The sequence below is a fragment of the Papaver somniferum genome, chromosome 9, assembly GCF_003573695.1.
Source record: "Papaver somniferum cultivar HN1 chromosome 9, ASM357369v1, whole genome shotgun sequence".
Taxonomy (NCBI): domain Eukaryota; kingdom Viridiplantae; phylum Streptophyta; class Magnoliopsida; order Ranunculales; family Papaveraceae; genus Papaver; species Papaver somniferum.
In genome coordinates, this window is record NC_039366.1 from 141,930,184 (window position 1) to 141,947,993 (window position 17,810).

Sequence of the window (17,810 nt, forward strand, 5' to 3'; positions counted from 1 at the left end):
GTGGATTGTGAGCCGAAAAGTTTATTTATTTTGAATCCATATGTATTGAATAGTTTTGTCACCAAAATTGACAAAGGGGAATATTGTTAGAGAAATGATCGGTTGATCCCCCACAAGTTTTTCCATCTCAAGCTTGTTGTTAACATTAGTTGATCAAAATTGTATCTTGATTTCTAGTCTATTAAGTCAAGTCTTGGACTAGGTTAGAATTTGGAAGTTTCGTATCAGACATCACCCACGAAAACTGAAGATCGACGAAGACATTTGGAGAACTTCTTTTATCAGGTATGTGAAGACTGAACCATTCTAATTTACTCACTATATTACCAATCTATCTTTTGAGACTATGTTGTATGACTTCTAGTAGATTTACAAAGAAAAAATTTCGAGTCAATCTCGTCTCGTTAAAAATCTAGAAATATGATTCAAGCATAGATATTCAAAGGTCCTTAACAATATTACTTCGAAACAATTTATTGTTCGAGAATTAATTTTTGGATCAATTGAAAATAACTCATACAAATTTGGGGATGTTTCAAACATCACAGAAACTCAGAACTTCTGATATTTTTACTCAGGGTAGGTTGGCGAACCAATTCGCAAACAATAGATATCTGAGCTTCAGAAATATAGGGAAGGTTTGAGAACCCAGTTCGCAAACCGTAAGTTCAGTTGGGGAAAGTTCACAAAGCGTGGTGAACTGAATTTTTAATGTTGGTAGAATAGGCTAGCAGTTGGCGAACCCAGTCAGGAACCGCGGCCATCTGAGTTCTCGAGTCGCGTAGGGTTGGCGAACTCGGTTCACGAACCGTAGATCCATGACTCGTGAACTTTAGCCTTATGGTATATCCACCGTTCCACCAACAGTCCTAGTAGAGACTTATTTTATAAATATCATGACTCTCTTAAACACTTCTAAAACATCATTGATCACTAAAAACACTTATGCATGTGCATCATGATTAAATTGTTAGGTGTTTAACTGAACATTAATTTTCTTATAGTTCAAAATGCATATTTGCCAAAACACAACAGTCATTATACACAATTCTATAACAGTACCATAGTATATATTCTTCTATTTTATTTTCAAGATAATTTCTCGCATGCTTACTTGAAACCCTAGTTCGAGTTTTATTTAAACAGAGAAAGTGCTTGCTTGATTCTCAAGTTTTCTTAACTTGATTTCTAAGCAACCCTCAGTCTTGAAAACCTATAAATAGAGATGCTCTTTTAACTAGAAAATCCAATCCATGAAACTTTGTGTACTAGTTGATTGCTAGAGTCGTCCTCTATTGACCTAGGTTTCCTCTGAGAAACATAATTAGGTCTATGACTGAAAGACTTCGCTTTGGGGATTTGTGAAGCCGGGTCTGACTATCATTACCTTGATAATTCGTGTATCCTTCTCTTGATTTTCTGTTATCGAGGTTCTCGTAATCTCTTTCAGGCAATATAGATAGAAATTGCAAAGTTCTATTCGTCACAGACTTTCTGATTCATCAAGATAGATATCTGAAACTATTCTTAATTGATAAGTTGAAAATTGTTCTTGAGAGGTGGTAAAATATTCAGGATTCTCATCTAAGTGAGTGTAAAGTGTTCCATATTGTGAGGTTTGCTAGTTTTGTCTATTGCAAACAGATTCCCATGACTTGATCATCGATCTAAAGGGACATCAAATAGGTTTGTCTGTTAGAGGCAGATAGGTATCAAAAGTATTCACTTAGGTTGATGAAACTCTTAGGCTGTAAAGGAAGTCAGCTAAGGGAATCAATTGCGTAGAGCCTTGCAGGGTTCAAGAGACGTAAGGAGCGCAACTTTAACTGAATCGCTTGGAGGATGGATTTGATTTCAACTTCATTCCAGTCTGAAGTCTGATAGTATGTTAGTGTCTGTAACGTCTTAATACACTTTGTGTTCAAATCTGGACGAGGTCCCAGGGTTTTTCTGTAGTTGTGGTTTCATCGTTAACAAAACTTCTGGTGTCTTGTGTTTTTCATTTACGCATTATTTTATTTATCTTTATAATAAGATTTACGCAAGTAATACGTATTCAATCTTAATAGATATGTCCATATAATTATGATCGATTAGGAGACTTTTTTCTTATAGAATTCGTATTTTGAAAGATAGATAACAAGTTCATTAATTACTTGGAAGAATTCCGATTGGATCGTTTGGATACGATTAGATTCATCTTGGTTATTGATTTTTTGGATCACCTAAGTGCTCTTATTAACAATCAGGTTCAAGGACTCCGTTGTCTATATACTGATTGAGAATAAATAGAGATATAAAATCCATATACATATAGTCAAGGATCATTAAGGTTGTATGCTTGAAATTGTATTGGGTTTTGTAAATACAATATGCCTAACGAAAAAGTTGGTGGTGTACTTGGTACCCTCTCCTTTTCACAATCCTTAGACTAACTTGACAAGCATTATATCAAAAAGAAAGACCATAGAATAATCAAGTTTGATATCAAGGATAACTATAACATTTCTCAATCAACTCAATAATAGAAAACTAAAATAAAATACGATTTAGTTTCCCCCCAAAGACACTACTAAAAGCTTTTTGATCCCAAATAAGACTTTAAATAAAGACAACGCAAGATATTTCACCTAGTTAGATCACTCACATCCATCAACCAATTGGATTTCCACACACACGTTATGCAGTATGTCAAGGGATGAGTTTGTAAGAATACACGATCCACCATTTTATTGTATTATGATGATCTAGTCACTAATACTAGAGACAAATAAATAAATTTTATTTTGTATATTATGTTTTCTTTGATTACTGACTTGAAAGAACAAAGATAGAAATCGAACAATTCAAGTTTGTTATTACTAACCTCGAACTGAAGGATGATTTGTTCGTTGATGCTGATATGTCTTCGGGTTCTTTATGAGTAACAAGAGCAATTCTTAATATTTTTATGTTCCTAGTCTTACCTAACGAAGTTGACTCTAGTAACCAAATCAAGCAGCTTTGAGTTTTGGAACTAATATATGACAACCAAACTTGACGTACCAACACTTGGTCGGTTCAACAGAGAAATGCTCTAGAAGGACATTTATAAGCTTGAGGTTGGATTCAAATCCTTAGGCTTTCATAGCCAGCTGCATCACGGTGGTTTGTCCCCTATTGGGAGAGGATCTTTTTGTTTTAAGTTCTCATCTGTAGAAAATTTTAATAAGATGTGGGTAGTTGGTTCATGTGTTCTTCAATCTGGAGTTTTTTTTATCTATTTCAAAGGGAAAACGATTTCAAATTTTCAATCCTGTGAATCAAAGTCAAACCCATGCTCGGGTGTGTATGTATACTAGCTTAAGTCTAGGATACCGGGAAACAAAGACCTTGTTCGAGATTTCCCGAGTTATTGGCGTACCTGTTCGTATCAATGAAATTACGAGTAAACACATATTTGGGCACTATGCGAGAGTCCTTGTCTAGACTTATCTTCCACACCCATTCCATATGAAGTACTAATCAAAAGGTAGGGATTTTCTTTCATGGTATTATTGGCGTATTCCATCTTACTATTCTAATTTTTCTATCACTGGACATAGTCTTCACGAATGCAAGAAATATCAAACAAATGAAGATATTCTTCGCAAGGAAAGATATATGTAAACTTGCACCATATTGAATATCCAGCAAGGAAGTAAATAACGATGTCGAGGACGGTGATCTAACGATTATTTTTGTTAGTGGCAGAATGGAGGTGGAAGCCAATGATCATATACATGTAACTAAAGTTTTGATTGAAAATTTAATAAGGTTTTTGCCGAAGATTCTACGGATAGCTCATGCTCCATTCTTGGAGACACCGAGACAAATATAAATTCTATAACTAGGGGTGATAGTTCTTCAAGTACCATTAACGTCGTTAATTAAGCAATAAAAGTCCATGAAAATACTGAGGTATCATCCTTATTGCGTAAATTGCGGCCAACAAACGTGATTAAAGAGATCACTAATGAAGTAGTTGATAGATCCCCAAGTAGAAGTCCTTCATCTACAGGTGCAAATGCTTCTGATGATGTGAGTTATCGATTTGAAAGAGGTTTGCTGGTCAAACTTATCTGGTACCGGAGGAAGGTGAGATTTATTCTCAAAAACAACAAACTGTCAATGATGCTCCTCTAAGGAGTTAGTCGGGATTGCTAATGCTGGTACTATAAATATAATATGTTAGGAATGTATTCCGATATTAAAGATTATAATGATACCCGACAGTGTTGACATAAAAATATTATATGGTAGTGGAGGATACTCCAAAAAAAAACACAATAATTTTTTTTTTTTGCTCTAGATGGTTTTTTTACCTTGTTTTTACGAAGAAAAACGCCACGCAGAAATAGGAGATCAACTTGAAACCTCCTAGATCTAGTTGTTCTCGGGTTAAATGTTTTATGTAAGCTCGGAAATGGTTTTTTTTCCTTTTCTTTCTGTTATCTTCCATGTTTTTTATTTCTGATGAGCCTTTTGCTTTTTATCTTTTCCTATTTTTGTTTTACTTTTCTTTTTTGGGCCACAGTTCTTGGCGTCGCTTTAGAGTCTTAAACCATCGGCAACACGGGACCAGGTCTACCTACTAGTTACAGTTAAATAACTACCAGGGACAATATTAAGTTTAGGGTAGGAAAATACCCGACATCTGTCCGAGAATTTGTGATATTATCTGGAATGTCGAATATCGGTTATCATATTTTTTCTTATGGGATATGGATACGAAATTGTTTATATCGACAATTTTTCGATATCTGAAAATATAACTACCTTTATAAAAAACTACCACATTATATAGAATTAAGATTTATCTTATTTTTAACACGTGTTAATGATTTTGATTGAAATGAAATGAAGGAATGACAAACTCATCAAAATTGATTTGTCGATATTGTATCAGAAAAAAGAAAAAAAAGAAAAAGGTTAAAAACCAACGAGAAAATTAGGTATATTTCGGATGCTTCCTGAAATCTATAACCTTAACGGAACATATGCCAATGCCAATTGAAAATCCGTCGGAAAATTATCGGATGCGGATATCCCGATATTCTTACTGGATACATATACAAAATTGGGAATATTCTTTCCCGATAGTTACCGTTACACCCCTAGGCTTTTAGAGTGCGAGGAATCTTGGAATCGCATACATTAGGCTTTTAGCCTTAGGAAAGTCGTACTGTATCTAGAAAAGCATTTAATATCGGGAACAGTGGCAGTAGTTCTGTTGGTGAGTGTAAGTCCATTTTAAAGTGTGTTTAATGTTCGATATCTTTATGTTTGGTGTCAAGGGAAGTCAATTTCTGTCGTGCGTTCTCTCGAGGAAGGGTAGAATGATGCCCTATAGGTGGCTGTCCGCCAATTTCCTAGTGTTCCTTGGGAGTTCTTTGGAGAATTGTTATGGGAGATGTGTGGATTCTGCTTTTGTCTCTCGAACTTTGTAAACCTGGAAAAGATGATGTCTTCAAGATTACCATTTTTTTGTTTCTTTTAAGTTTCCAAGATTACATCAGGTAAGGGTACTAATTTTTAAGTTCTAATTCAATTTGCAAGAGCAATAAATGGAGAACTCTCAAGACAACTAGTAAAATAATTGGGCCTGTGGACAGTGAACAACTCTAGTGGCTGATCCGGGAGGATAGCCGACGAAAACGCATTACAGTGTTAGTTCATCGTCTGTAAGTGTCTGGTGTGCCAATCCAGTGTTTGTTCAGCCCTCTGACCTTTCTCTTATTAACGTTTGCTCATTACCCGAAGTACAACAAAGATAGATTACTCAAACAAGAAGAAAGGGTTGCCAACTTGATCACATTGTTACCCAAGTAAAGCGGCATAGAATACTTCTTTCTTTCATGTTCGACCTAAATGATTCATTTATGATAATCTTTTGTTTCTTGAGAAGGAAACATATACTAATACTAATTCATTTCCCCTGAATATAAAATGAGAGAGTACTGACATAAAGGGTGGACTTTAGATTTAAATTATTTATCTGTAATAGCTATCCCATGTGAATTAGAAAATCTAGAAGGCAGGATCCTAGATTGTAGCTAGCTATAATGCATTGGGTTCGGTACATACACGAAAGTATTAGATGGTTATAAATAGTGGTTTGCACCTAGAAGCTCGATTCATCAGTTTTTCTCTGTTTCAGTTTATAGGTAACTCTTGTATACAGAGGGTTAGTGAAGAGAGGAAGTAACATTATGGCTCGAGCTATGGTGCATCTCCTTAATGCGTCTTTTATGATCTTAATGATGATATCTGTAATGATAGAGGCAGCACCTACCTACCCACCTCCAACTCCAGTAACCCCAGCACCACCTACCGATCCAACTCCTAAACCTCCAGGCACCCCATCTGGTGAATCATCAAAGAGACCAAGGTGTAGGAACCCCAACTACAGTTTCTGCTACAATGTTGAGCATACTTGCCCTGCAGCTTGTCCTAATGCATGTGTGGTCGACTGTGTTACTTGCAAACCAGAGTGTAGTAAGTTGATAAATTCAGTACATTTATTGTTAGCTAATAATCATCTACACAGGCTAATCAAGTGATTATTTTTATGGTGTTGCTCACAGGTTGTGATCGACCAGGAGCTGTTTGTCAGGATCCACGATTTGTTGGTAATGATGGCATCACCTTCTACTTCCATGGTAAACAGAACCGCGACTTTTGCCTTCTCTCAGACTCTAATCTCCACATCAATGGTCATTTCATCGGTAAAAGAAATCAAAACATGAAAAGAGACTTCACCTGGGTCCAAGCTATTGGTATCCTCTTTGATGACCACCAAATCTATGTTGGTGCTAGAAAGACAGCCACTTGGGACCAATCAGTCGACCGTGTAGCGCTTTCGTTCGACGGACAGCCCATTTACTTGCCTGAAATTGAAGGTGCTAAGTGGCAGTCTGAAGTTGATCCAAGTATCACCATTAGTAGGTCAAGTGTAACTAACAGAATCGTTGTTGAAGTCGAAGGGAACTTTAAAATAACAGCTAATGTAGTACCAATCACCGAAGAAGAATCCAGCATTCACAACTACGCTATAACGAGTGAAGATTGCTATGCTCATCTTGATTTATCTTTCAAGTTTTACTCATTGAGCGAAGATGTGAATGGTATCTTGGGACAGACTTACGCAAAGAACTACGTGAGTCAAGTGAAGATGGGTGAATCTATGCCTGTCATGGGTGGAGACAGAAAATTCATCACTTCAAATGTCTTTGCAAAAGATTGCGCTGTTGCTAGATTCACAGGCACTGATTCTACTGACAGCGGGTTTTCTTCTGAGTACGCTAGTCTAACTTGTGGCAGTGGAATTGATGGAACGGGTGTTGTGTGCAAAAGATAGATAGGATGATTTCTGCCTGTGGACGTAGAATCTGAGATTACCTGAGAGCACCTGAGTGGAATAGAAACCAAGCAAAGACCACACAAGCAAAGACCAAAATCTGAATATGTTTGGAATAGAAACCAACTATATCCTGTACTAAAGACGGTACATTACCTGAGAGCACTTGAGTTTAGTGCAGATGATGTTTTGTTTTAGTAACTACTTGTAGGTTCTTTATTTGTCAATTAATTTTGTTCTCTAAAATTAATCAACAGATAAATCTGTAATTTTAAATCACTTCTCATTTTAAGTTTGTTATTAATTTAAAGATTAATGCTAATGCTCAATGAGTTTCACCCCTCAATTTGGTCAAAAACCCAAGCAGTGCACTGTATCATCCTCATCATTTAATAAATGCAAGGCAAATTATAGTCGAGACTTGCCAGAGCCAAAACAAAAAAAAAAGGATCGAATTCGGGCTTAGAAGACGCATTCCGTCAAAAGAGAAATGCCAAGATAACAGTCATAAAAAAATCACATTGTTGCAACGACAGCAGCCATTGCTTTCATGATGGCAAGCAAAGACCAAAATTTATGAATTTCCATATGCTGATTGACTTGGATAGTTGTCGTCTTGGAAGCAGATAAACTCTCTCTCTTCTTCTTCTTTTTTGTAGGCAGAAACATAGCTTTCTTTGTTACGACCCAAGAATCACGTTTTTACCCAATGGGAGATGGGAGGTACAAAAATGAACCGGGTCGTGCCGCGAAAAACCATGGCTTCTCAACCAATTGAAACCACTTATTTTGGCCAAACGGAAGGTAACTGCATCTGAAGGGTTCGCGGATAGCAATTTTATTGTGGCTCCAAAGAAATCAAAAGTTTTCATGATGATATGGAGAACCTCTCTCATGCCAGCTAGTAAAACCATTGGCCTTTTAGCGGGTGGCGGATAACGCAGAATAGAGCACGGGATCTCAAGATATTCTGTAGCCACAAACTGCTAGGAGGAATAGCACTTCCTGGCCCTGACAAATTGAGGGGCGAACATTCGATGCTTCTGCTTCATAATCGGGAGACTATACACAGTCGTTTTTGTAATCTTTCACGCCAATGAACACATAAAAAGCCTAACAGTAAAATCTGGATCAGAAACTTGCAAGACCTCCATACAAGCTCATAACAATGTAGCTCTAAACCCACCATAAGGCTCGGGTTGATTAGGTACATAATTAGGTAGTGAAATGTTGATTAAAAGATGCCGGAACCGTATAATGTGCTATTCCAAACCAGTTCAAGATTAAATATCTAATCCTCTTCTTACAATTAGTAACTGTTGCCGCTGAGAATCGAAAAACTCTCCAATTTCATCTTCATTAGGAAGCTCAGACCACGTAACCAAATCTATTGCCGTTCAAGAAATGTATAAATGTATGATGACAATGTGTGAGAGGATGTCTGCACAACCACCTCTATGAATTGTCGAGACCCAAGACAGAGAGCTCCTACCGACAAGGTCATGTGCTGATACCAGCTCACTTCTTTACGGTTGTAGATTAGCCAAAAACATTGTTAAAACCTCAGCACCGCAGTCTGACTTGTCGACTTTGATGGTTCTTCATCTTTGTGAGTTCCTTCCGCCTCTTTCTGGCTTCAGCTGCAGCAGCTGCATCTAACAGCTTCTTATTTGCATAGGTATCTATTTCATGTTTACTTTCTGGGAAAGCACTTGAAACATGGATGCTTGAGGTAGAAGCAGATTCGGTATTGAAGGTGGAATCTTGCAGCTGATCGATCTCACTCTTGACAACTGTCGTTGCTTGTGCAGATCTTGAAGGAGCGGGGAAAAACACCAACTCTTCTGGATGACATTTAGTTAACCTGATTGAAGTCTCGGGGAAGTTATTAGTTGTACCCCTATCTGTGGAAGCAAAAGTATCAGCTTTTAGTTTCCTGAATAAAACAGATTTCTGACACTCTGCATTTTCCACTGAATTTGAAGACGACCCAGTTTCATGTATTTTACAAGGAAAATTATCATCTTTTGTATCCCTTGAGATGCAGGAATCCACGGGAGGATGGGGATTATTACCAGGGTCAGGGAGAGGTGCAAACCATGGGCAAGGAAGTATATAGAAAGGAGAATTTGGTGCATTAACACTTGAATGATTACCCTGTTCTTGTAATGCATTTGTGTTGCTAATTGGTGGTACTGGATCTTGCACCTTAGTATCATGTTGAGCAATGGATTTTGCTCGGACAGAATTTACAGGTTGCATTACGGACGGCCAGATGATTGTAAATGGTGGTCCTTTGTAGTCGGACGGCAGATTCTCGGACAACGGTGGTGCGTTCAAACTAAGTCCTGGGGCTTCCACAGTCCTAGCCTCTGCCCTAGCCAACTGCAATGCAGATTCACTTTAAGATAGATACATATACTCAAATAAATGTTTTCTCAGGCAAATCAATGTTTACCTGTTTCTTTAAGTGATTGTTAAAATCCTTCCGGGACTGATATTGTTTCATGACCAACTCCTTTTCCTTTTCTCAGTAAGAGCATCAGCAAAATGAAAATGGCTTCAGCAAGTGATAGAGACCTTTACATAAGAGAGAATTTCATGCAGAATTCCATAGGACTGCGAGTTATTCGGAAAACTAGGGTGTTGGTAGCTTTGAATATAAAAAACAAACAATTGGCCATTCATCCTCACTGTTTACATTTAAAGCAAAAGAGAGAAAGTGGAGGAAAAAATGGTCTTGACAAAACCATCATTAGATTCTCAAAGAAGAACTACATACCCGCTTCATACTCTCATTATCCAATGCTAACTCACAAGCTTTCTTGGTCAATGCTTCACACATAGCCTAATGCAAGAGAAAATATGAGCAGAAAGAACAGATCCAATTAAAGCCCAATTATTAGCTTTAAATAGCTCGTGCACATTAAAAAAAAAAATACATTAAGCAAATGTACAAAAGATTGCTTCCTTTGAGTTTCCACTAACCACTACATAGACCAGTGAACATACGAAAATACTGACCAGCAATTTAACACTTAGTTTACCTGCCTACGACGAATTGTCTGCCGCGCCGATTCTCTATTAGCTAAAACCCTACGTATTCTTCTTGCTTCCTTCTCTGCCTGCAATAGAGGGCTTCAGCATAATGGAGAAAGTGTCTCTATTTGAGCCAAGTTTAAACATTACATTACATTACATTACCTCGGTTAAGTGCTGCTTCGACCTGCCTCCACCAAAATTTCTGCGGAATGGATGGGTTGCAGCAGGCAATTCAAAATCTTCTTCAGCTTTTACTGTTTTTATTTCCACATAGACCTTCTTATCCCACGGCTGAGCCTCTATTGAACGGTCTTGCTATAAAGAAAATATATCAATATTGCATACATAGTATGATTGAGAAGAGTTAATATAACTTATGCGACCAATTAAGTAACGACCCCTTGGTCCCTTCCACGATATATGATATATATTCAAGGAGAAAGGAATCTAGAGGACCTGAGAAGAAGAATAAAGTACAAATAAATATCCATTAAAGAATCTAACCACAATAAAACCTTTAAAATACAGTACACATGCGCTTAAGGGTAATGGCAGTGACATCCAAAGACATTATTTAGCATTCAGAATTACTCCCTGCGAGAACATCCCAAGGAGAATAGACAGTAAAGGCGAAATGAGCACAGAATTACAAAAAAAATTAGGTTCATTATTTAGTAAGTAATCTAATTTCATGGGTTGTAACTTCAGAATGGCATGATAGTATCCATCTGTTTACCCCACAGCAAACAAGAACAAATGTAGATATTACACCCTTTCACTACTAATGCTGGTTATTAGATGCAATAGGTCAGAGGTGTGAAATTGAGTTCTTTCTACCTGATAGGCATATATACAGTTTTACCATAACAAAAGATATATAACATCCCATAAGCCTCTGGAGTTTACACTAGTAATAACTACAGAAGTATCCTTATGTAGCTGACTAATTGCCAAAGCAGATGTTTTTCCCCAAATTAGAAATCATATTACAAAATCAAACTACCTCAAGTGCTGAAAATTTCCTATTTTAGCAAACTATACAAAGGAATTAAAAAACTGTTGAATGTGTTCACTACCTATATCCAGGTAAGAAAACAAAAATAGACACCTTTATTAAGCTAGACACCTTTATTAAGCTAAAAATAGCTCAATTCAGTTCATCTTTTCCTACTTAGTTCAACTACGTACTCTTTCCTCCCAAACCCTAAATCTCAAATTTTCTTACATTGCCTAAAAATCCACTAAATTATTAAACTCTACAAACCCTAATCTACGACTCGCCCAAAATTGAACATAGAAACAAACAAACTCCATCCTAACTAAATTAATAATACATAACAAGTTAAATATCTGGGAAATAACCTGAAGAAGATCCGAAGTAGAAGACATTAACTTGGAGCTACTTTCGAAGTTCTTTCCCCATTCCCCTCCTCCTCCTCCAATATATCTTTGTAAGAGTGCCAAGTGTTGATTCCAGGTCATAATTTGAGGTTCACTGTTTTTCAGTTGATGTATGAATGAGTGACACGTCTAGCTTAGTCCACGTGGATAGATAGCCACGTGGTGAGGTGGAAATGTGGCGTGTCGGTTGAGTTGTTTTCTTATTCGTGGGATCAGTGGGTGATTTCCACGTGTTGTGCTACAAGAGGAGGTGAATGTAGGAGGTTTCTGTTTTGGGGTCTTTTGGATGGTAAGCTACTTCGTGTTCAACACACACTCGTTGAAGACCTTTTTTTCTTCTTGGAGAAGAAGAAGTGATGAATTGGATGGAGACTTTACAGTTAGGGTTTGATTCTGGAGAGACTTATTATTATAGTATGGACGGAATTATGGATTGGATAGGTGATGCTAAAATGAGGGGTAATTTACCAACTATATACAAATATCGTGGTGTGCTTTGTGCAGGAGAGACAACACCTACAGTTGGAGATTGGAAATTGAGAAAAGTGTATCTAATGTGTACTGGAACTTGTTCTCGAAACAAAGGGCCCTCTTTGATAAAAGGTGACAACTGACAAGTAATGTACAACTAGCCATTCCCACCTGAAATTAGCCCATATCAAAATTTTGTTCAGGTGTTTTGAGTTTACCCTATGGCTAAGCACGATGGTTTTGGCTTCGCTATAGCTTAAATGTAGCGAAATAAAACTATCATCGTCTTCGGTGTTGTTTAAAGATAACGATATCTCATAGCCACACTTTATAGTTAATCAGATTTGATGCGATTTGTAGCTAAGCAAAGTCATACAGAAACTGAGGTTTTGTGGAAAAAATTACTTTGTGAAAATTCAGTTTTCGGGTGATTTAACGGATACGTAGTATTCGTTTGGAAATTTTCAATGTTACTCTTTATTTTTCACTTTTAACTCTTTTATTTTACAAAAATTATTTTTTTTTCTATTATATTTCCATTTTTTTCTCTTGAAACTTTTTTTATCCATAAATATTTTTCACTTTTAACTCTTTTATTTTACAAAAGCTATTTATTTCCTATTATATTTCCATTTTTTTCTCTTAAATTCTTTTTTATCCATAAATAATATTTACCTAAATCCATGAAAATAAAATTTGTAAAAGATAAAACTGTAAAGCTTCATATTTATGTGCCTTCATTCTGCAAGGAAGTAGAGCCATTAAAAGCCAATGAGTGTCTATGCCTCTTTCTCTACATGTATATAACTATATTTATGAACTTCGCCTGGCTGAATTCAGAAAATATATATCTGCATGCGTGATTTGTATTTACCGAGTAATTCAGTATCTACATGTATGAAATTTATTAGAATAATATTGGTGCATGTTGCAATAATCCCAGGTATTCTATAAATATTACTCCCTCCGTCCTAGTTTACTTGCCAAAATAGGATTTTGCAAAAACTTGAAACAAATTCAAATTACTTCCACATACATCATCAATCTTTCAAATTACTTGTTTAATATACTAGTTTTTGTATCCTAGTTTTTATTCCTTTCTTGATAATTAGATAATTTTAGTGGAAAATATAGTAATTTTTTGGTACACTTTTGTTAAAAAAAACTCAATTTTGGCAAGTAAACTAGGACGGAGGGAGTATTATACAGTAAAACCTTTGTTTCAGAATATTTTTGGGACCATATAAAATTATTCTTATATGGAGTTTATTCTTATATAGAGGTAAATCTTACAAAGATTAAGCCAAATTGGGACCAGAATTTTTTATTCATTTATAGATTTTATTCCGTTATAGAGTATTCTTTTATGGGGGTTTTACTGTATTAAAATTGAGCTCCTAGTTGCATTATTCACTAATGCAGAGCCTGCTGAGTATCTATTGTAAGAGCATAGCTCGGTTGAACCCACCAAGCGTTGGTATGTCAAATTTAACAGTGAATCAAAACTCATTTAAAGAGTCGCTTGATTATGTACTAGAGTCAACTTCGTATAGGTTAGCTTGAAAGTATTAGGATATGAGATATTACAAGTATTACGAAGACTTGAAGAAGTGAATAAGTAAGAAGCTACAACGACAACATCATCCCTCTACTTGATGTTAGTGATATTTGACTTGAACTGTTTAATTCCCTAACGTATCTTTCAAGTCGAGCATATTGAAAACGAAATTGTGAAGCATGAACGCTCTAGATAGACATAGTATTAAGGAATACAATATGAAATTTATTGCTTAACCATTAAACTTTGTAGATAAGACATCGACATAATCGTTTAAATGCTATTGTGATTATGTATGGGTATGAGGTGAGGATTTCATCCTAGGAAACAATGTTTTACATGTGTTTTAAGGAAGTAAGTTCATAAACTTGTTTATGAATCGAAAAGGAAATCTCCAGGAATTATTGGTATTGTTATTCATTGCATATCTTGTGAACAACCAATATGTGTGATTTAGTATAACCGCTCATGACTTGTTTGTGTTCTTGGTAAAACTATTCACAAAGGCCTGACTTATGTATTGGTATGACTTTTATTAGTGAAACCGATCTTAAGTAATCACCTGAGATGGTATGATCAAGTTTGTGATTTTGTGTGAGATCGACTCTGGGTAAAGGGGAACCGATCCTAGTAAGAGGTGCAAAACATCACAAAGGGGAATCGATCCTTGTATGAGGTGCAGCATGGTTTAGCAGAAAGGGGAACCGATCCTATGGACATGTGCAACACATTCAAGTTAGATACCATATATATGTGGGGAACCGATCCTAGTTGAAAAAGCGGGGGTCTAACAACACCACCCAATATTTCTATTAGCAATCTATATGGACTAACTCCGAAATACTTTGCTAGAGAATCAACTAGACAGTCAGACTCCATATAGATAAAAAGTATCTCAAGGAGTTATTATCTCAATCTCTCGATTTGATCTTTACTCAAGCAAATAGAAATCTGCGATTCTTTATCAAAGAGAGATAACTTGGACGGTACAAAAGACCAATGCCCAAGGATCAATCAAATATCAATCAACAACCAAATGTTGGATTTCCATTTGATGATCACGAACGCACAACCTGTATTATTTCAATTATATAAAATATAATGCGGAAAAAAAATAACACAGACACCAGAAATTTTGTTAACGAGGAAACCGCAAATGCAGAAAAACCTCGGGACCTAGTCCAGATTGAATACACATTGTATTAAGCCGCTACAGACACTAGCCTACTGCAAACTAACTTCGGAATGGATTATAGTTGAACCCCTATCAATCTCCCACTGATACAAGGTACAATTTTACTCCTACTCCTCTGATCCCAGCAGGATATTTTGCACTTGATTCCCTTAGCTGATCTCACCCACAACCAAGAGTTGTTGTAACCAAAAATCACAGACTTGATAATAAACAGATCTGTCTCACACAGAAAAGTCTATCAAAGGATAAATCTGTCTCCCACAGATAAACCTTAGGTTTTGTTCCGTCTTAAGATATAAAATCAAGGTGAACAGGAACCAATTGATAATCCGGTCTTGTATTCCCGAAGAACAGCCTAGATTAATCAATCACCTCTCTATAATCCTTCCTGACTACACAAGCGGATTGTCGAGGAATCACAAACAGCGAGACGAAGATGGTTGTGACTTCTTTATCTTTCCTATCGGAGAACTCTCACGATCTCAATCCAATCACTCGATTGTACTCGTACGATAGAAGATGCAAGATCAGATCACACAACTACGATAAAGTAGTATCGGTCTGGCTTTACAATCTCAATGAAGTCTTTAAGTCGTTAACCTGATTTTAGAGAAGAAAATCAAAGGTTAATGGAGACCGACTCTAGCGAGCGCACTAGTAGCACACAGACGTGTGGGGATTAGGTTTGCTCAATTCTAGATGTCTCCTTTATATAGCCTTCAAATCAGGGTCTTGCCTTAGGTACAAAGCAATCCTTATTCACTGTTAGATGAAAACCTGATTTAGATTCAAGCTAATATTTCTCAACCGTTAGATCGAAAACTTAGCTTGTCACACACACTTGGGTAAACGTTTAGTAAGTTCATGAAACCCATGCCCAAACGTGTACGTTCATGTTGGTTCAACATAGTAACCCAAAAGATCAACCATATGAGCATTTCATATTAACCTTGTTCTTCTTCACCATAACTAGTTCAATTGACTCAAATGAACTAGTTAAAGAGTTGTTCAATTGCTGTGAGATCTTATATAACTACACAAGACACAATTGAAACAAAGATGATTCGATTCGATTGAATCGGCTCATGAACATTATAGCTACGGTTTGCATAAAGCATTCCTTAGTAATTTAATGTTTCTTGTTCAGAGCACATCTTTAGATCATAACCTCTTAAGTTCACAAACAAGTTCGCGGACTTAATTTAATCGGTTGAGTTTTCCAAACTCAGCAGAAATTCTCGGAAAGAGAACTTCCGCCAGTTCGCGGACTGGGTTCGCGGACTGAGTTCGCGGACTAAGCACACAAACGAGTTTTGGAAAATCCAACAGAAATTCTCGGTCGAGAACTTCCGACAGTTCGCGGACTGAGTCTGCGGACTGGGTTCGCGGACTTTGCAAGCCAATTCCACAATCCTCCTGATTTCTCTTGATCAACAAAGTTCGAAAACTTCGGTTCAAGGAATACATGGTTATGTAAATCTAAACTCTCATTTCAATCATTGTGACATTTTCAGAGGACGTTGTAGATGGTGGATTTTCGACAAAGGCTAAAATCGTAAACCCGTAATTATACGAACTTCTGGGAGAAATTTATAAAGAATTTAAGGTTGGGTTGTATACCATTCTCTTCGTATGGATGTTGGCTACACCATATCAAAATTTCATAGCAATCGAATGAACGAGCTAACAGATGTGGCCAAAACATCGGACAACATGCAATCTGCAAAAGTTCTGAAGACATTCTGGAAGTTCACTATTTCGCCTTTTTCAGGCCCTAAACATGCTCAAACTTCAAAGAGATTCATTGATAAAGCTTGGAAATTTCCTGGGCTTGAAAATACATATGCAAACCGATAAAATCTGACTTCGGACGAGGATTCTACAACGTTTCTAGTAAAATCCGAAGTCTGAAATTTACTGGTGACGTATTTCGGCAAAGTTATCCATAAATTCACATGGATTTTCATTCATTCACGAATCAGCGATAACATACTTCTTTGAAGAAATTACAGGAGATATACTTACTAAGGGAGTCTCTAAATCATTTGAAGCCTCAACAATGCCATAATCTCCGTTGACAACACCGCTATCTCCATTCGGTTCGGGAATTCTCCATATTCCCATGTCCCAAAGAAGAGTGCGCTTCATCAACATGCTTCTTATCTACAATGGTTTCTTCCTGGATTCATCAACAAAATTATTATTATTTCATTCAAGGAGATGCCGCGATCACCTGCACGAAAGAGATATTTACATCGACTTCTTCACCAGTACTGGATTCCTGAATTGTTCGCCTGAGAACAAGTCGAAGACCATCAATCGATGGAGAAAAGGTGATGAGTGCCAAATATTGTATATATTTATCCCTTTTTGTTGGCATTTAATTCATCTTTTGTGCAGTAATTCTACATTTTATCCCATATTCTGTATTTTCATTGTTTTCAAGAATAAATATTTTTCTTACTTAATTTTGCATTTTTAGGTAATAAATAAAGTCTGGATAACTTGCGGAGCGGAAAAGAGTTGAAGAGTAGTGAAAAGCCGGAAGAAATTACGCAAGGAAGCCGCAAAGAATGGTGCGCATAATCCCAAAAGACTAGAAATGGGCTCAAGAAGGAAGAATTGCTCTTAAAGAAGATATGGGCTTGGCATACCCAAGGCCCAAAACCCTTACCCAAACCCATTTTCTATAACCAAAACCGCCTCCATTCTCAGCCGTCAGATTGGATCCAACTCATCATCCTACGGTCGCTCATTCATAGATC

General features: G+C 36.7%; 2 protein-coding genes across 2 annotated transcripts; one reads left to right on the plus strand and one right to left on the minus strand.

Annotated features, from left to right (window-relative positions):
* The first annotated feature begins 6,169 nt into the window (after positions 1-6,169).
* Positions 6,170-7,654, plus strand: LOC113314448. Its single transcript, XM_026563238.1, has 2 exons — positions 6,170-6,516; positions 6,606-7,654. The coding sequence occupies exons 1-2, from the start codon at positions 6,231-6,233 to the stop codon at positions 7,376-7,378; spliced, it is 1,059 nt and encodes a 352-aa protein (XP_026419023.1). The 5' UTR covers positions 6,170-6,230; the 3' UTR covers positions 7,379-7,654.
* An 831-nt stretch (positions 7,655-8,485) lies between these two features.
* LOC113312649 lies at positions 8,486-11,902 on the minus strand. Its single transcript, XM_026561386.1, has 7 exons — positions 11,783-11,902; positions 10,583-10,735; positions 10,426-10,503; positions 10,161-10,226; positions 9,837-9,902; positions 9,454-9,763; positions 8,486-9,282 (listed from the first exon to the last, which is right to left on the minus strand). The coding sequence occupies exons 1-7, from the start codon at positions 11,900-11,902 to the stop codon at positions 8,942-8,944; spliced, it is 1,134 nt and encodes a 377-aa protein (XP_026417171.1). The 3' UTR covers positions 8,486-8,941.
* Positions 11,903-17,810: the final 5,908 nt, after the last annotated feature.

What these genes read in the sequence shown, in the direction of transcription:
- LOC113314448 (XM_026563238.1), top strand. Translation starts at nt 6,231, where the DNA reads ATGGCTCGAGCTATGGTGCATCTCCTTAATGCGTCTTTTATGATCTTA. An exon ending in TACTTGCAAACCAGAGTGTA is followed by an intron (nt 6,517 to 6,605) that starts GTAAGTTGATAA and finishes TGTTGCTCACAG; the next exon opens with GTTGTGATCGACCAGGAGCT.
- LOC113312649 (XM_026561386.1), bottom strand. Translation starts at nt 11,902, where the DNA reads ATGACCTGGAATCAACACTTGGCACTCTTACAAAGATATATTGGAGGA. An exon ending in CTACTTCGGATCTTCTTCAG is followed by an intron (nt 10,736 to 11,782) that starts GTTATTTCCCAG and finishes TTTTCTTTATAG; the next exon opens with CAAGACCGTTCAATAGAGGC. An exon ending in AGACAATTCGTCGTAGGCAG is followed by an intron (nt 10,227 to 10,425) that starts GTAAACTAAGTG and finishes CTCTTGCATTAG; the next exon opens with GCTATGTGTGAAGCATTGAC.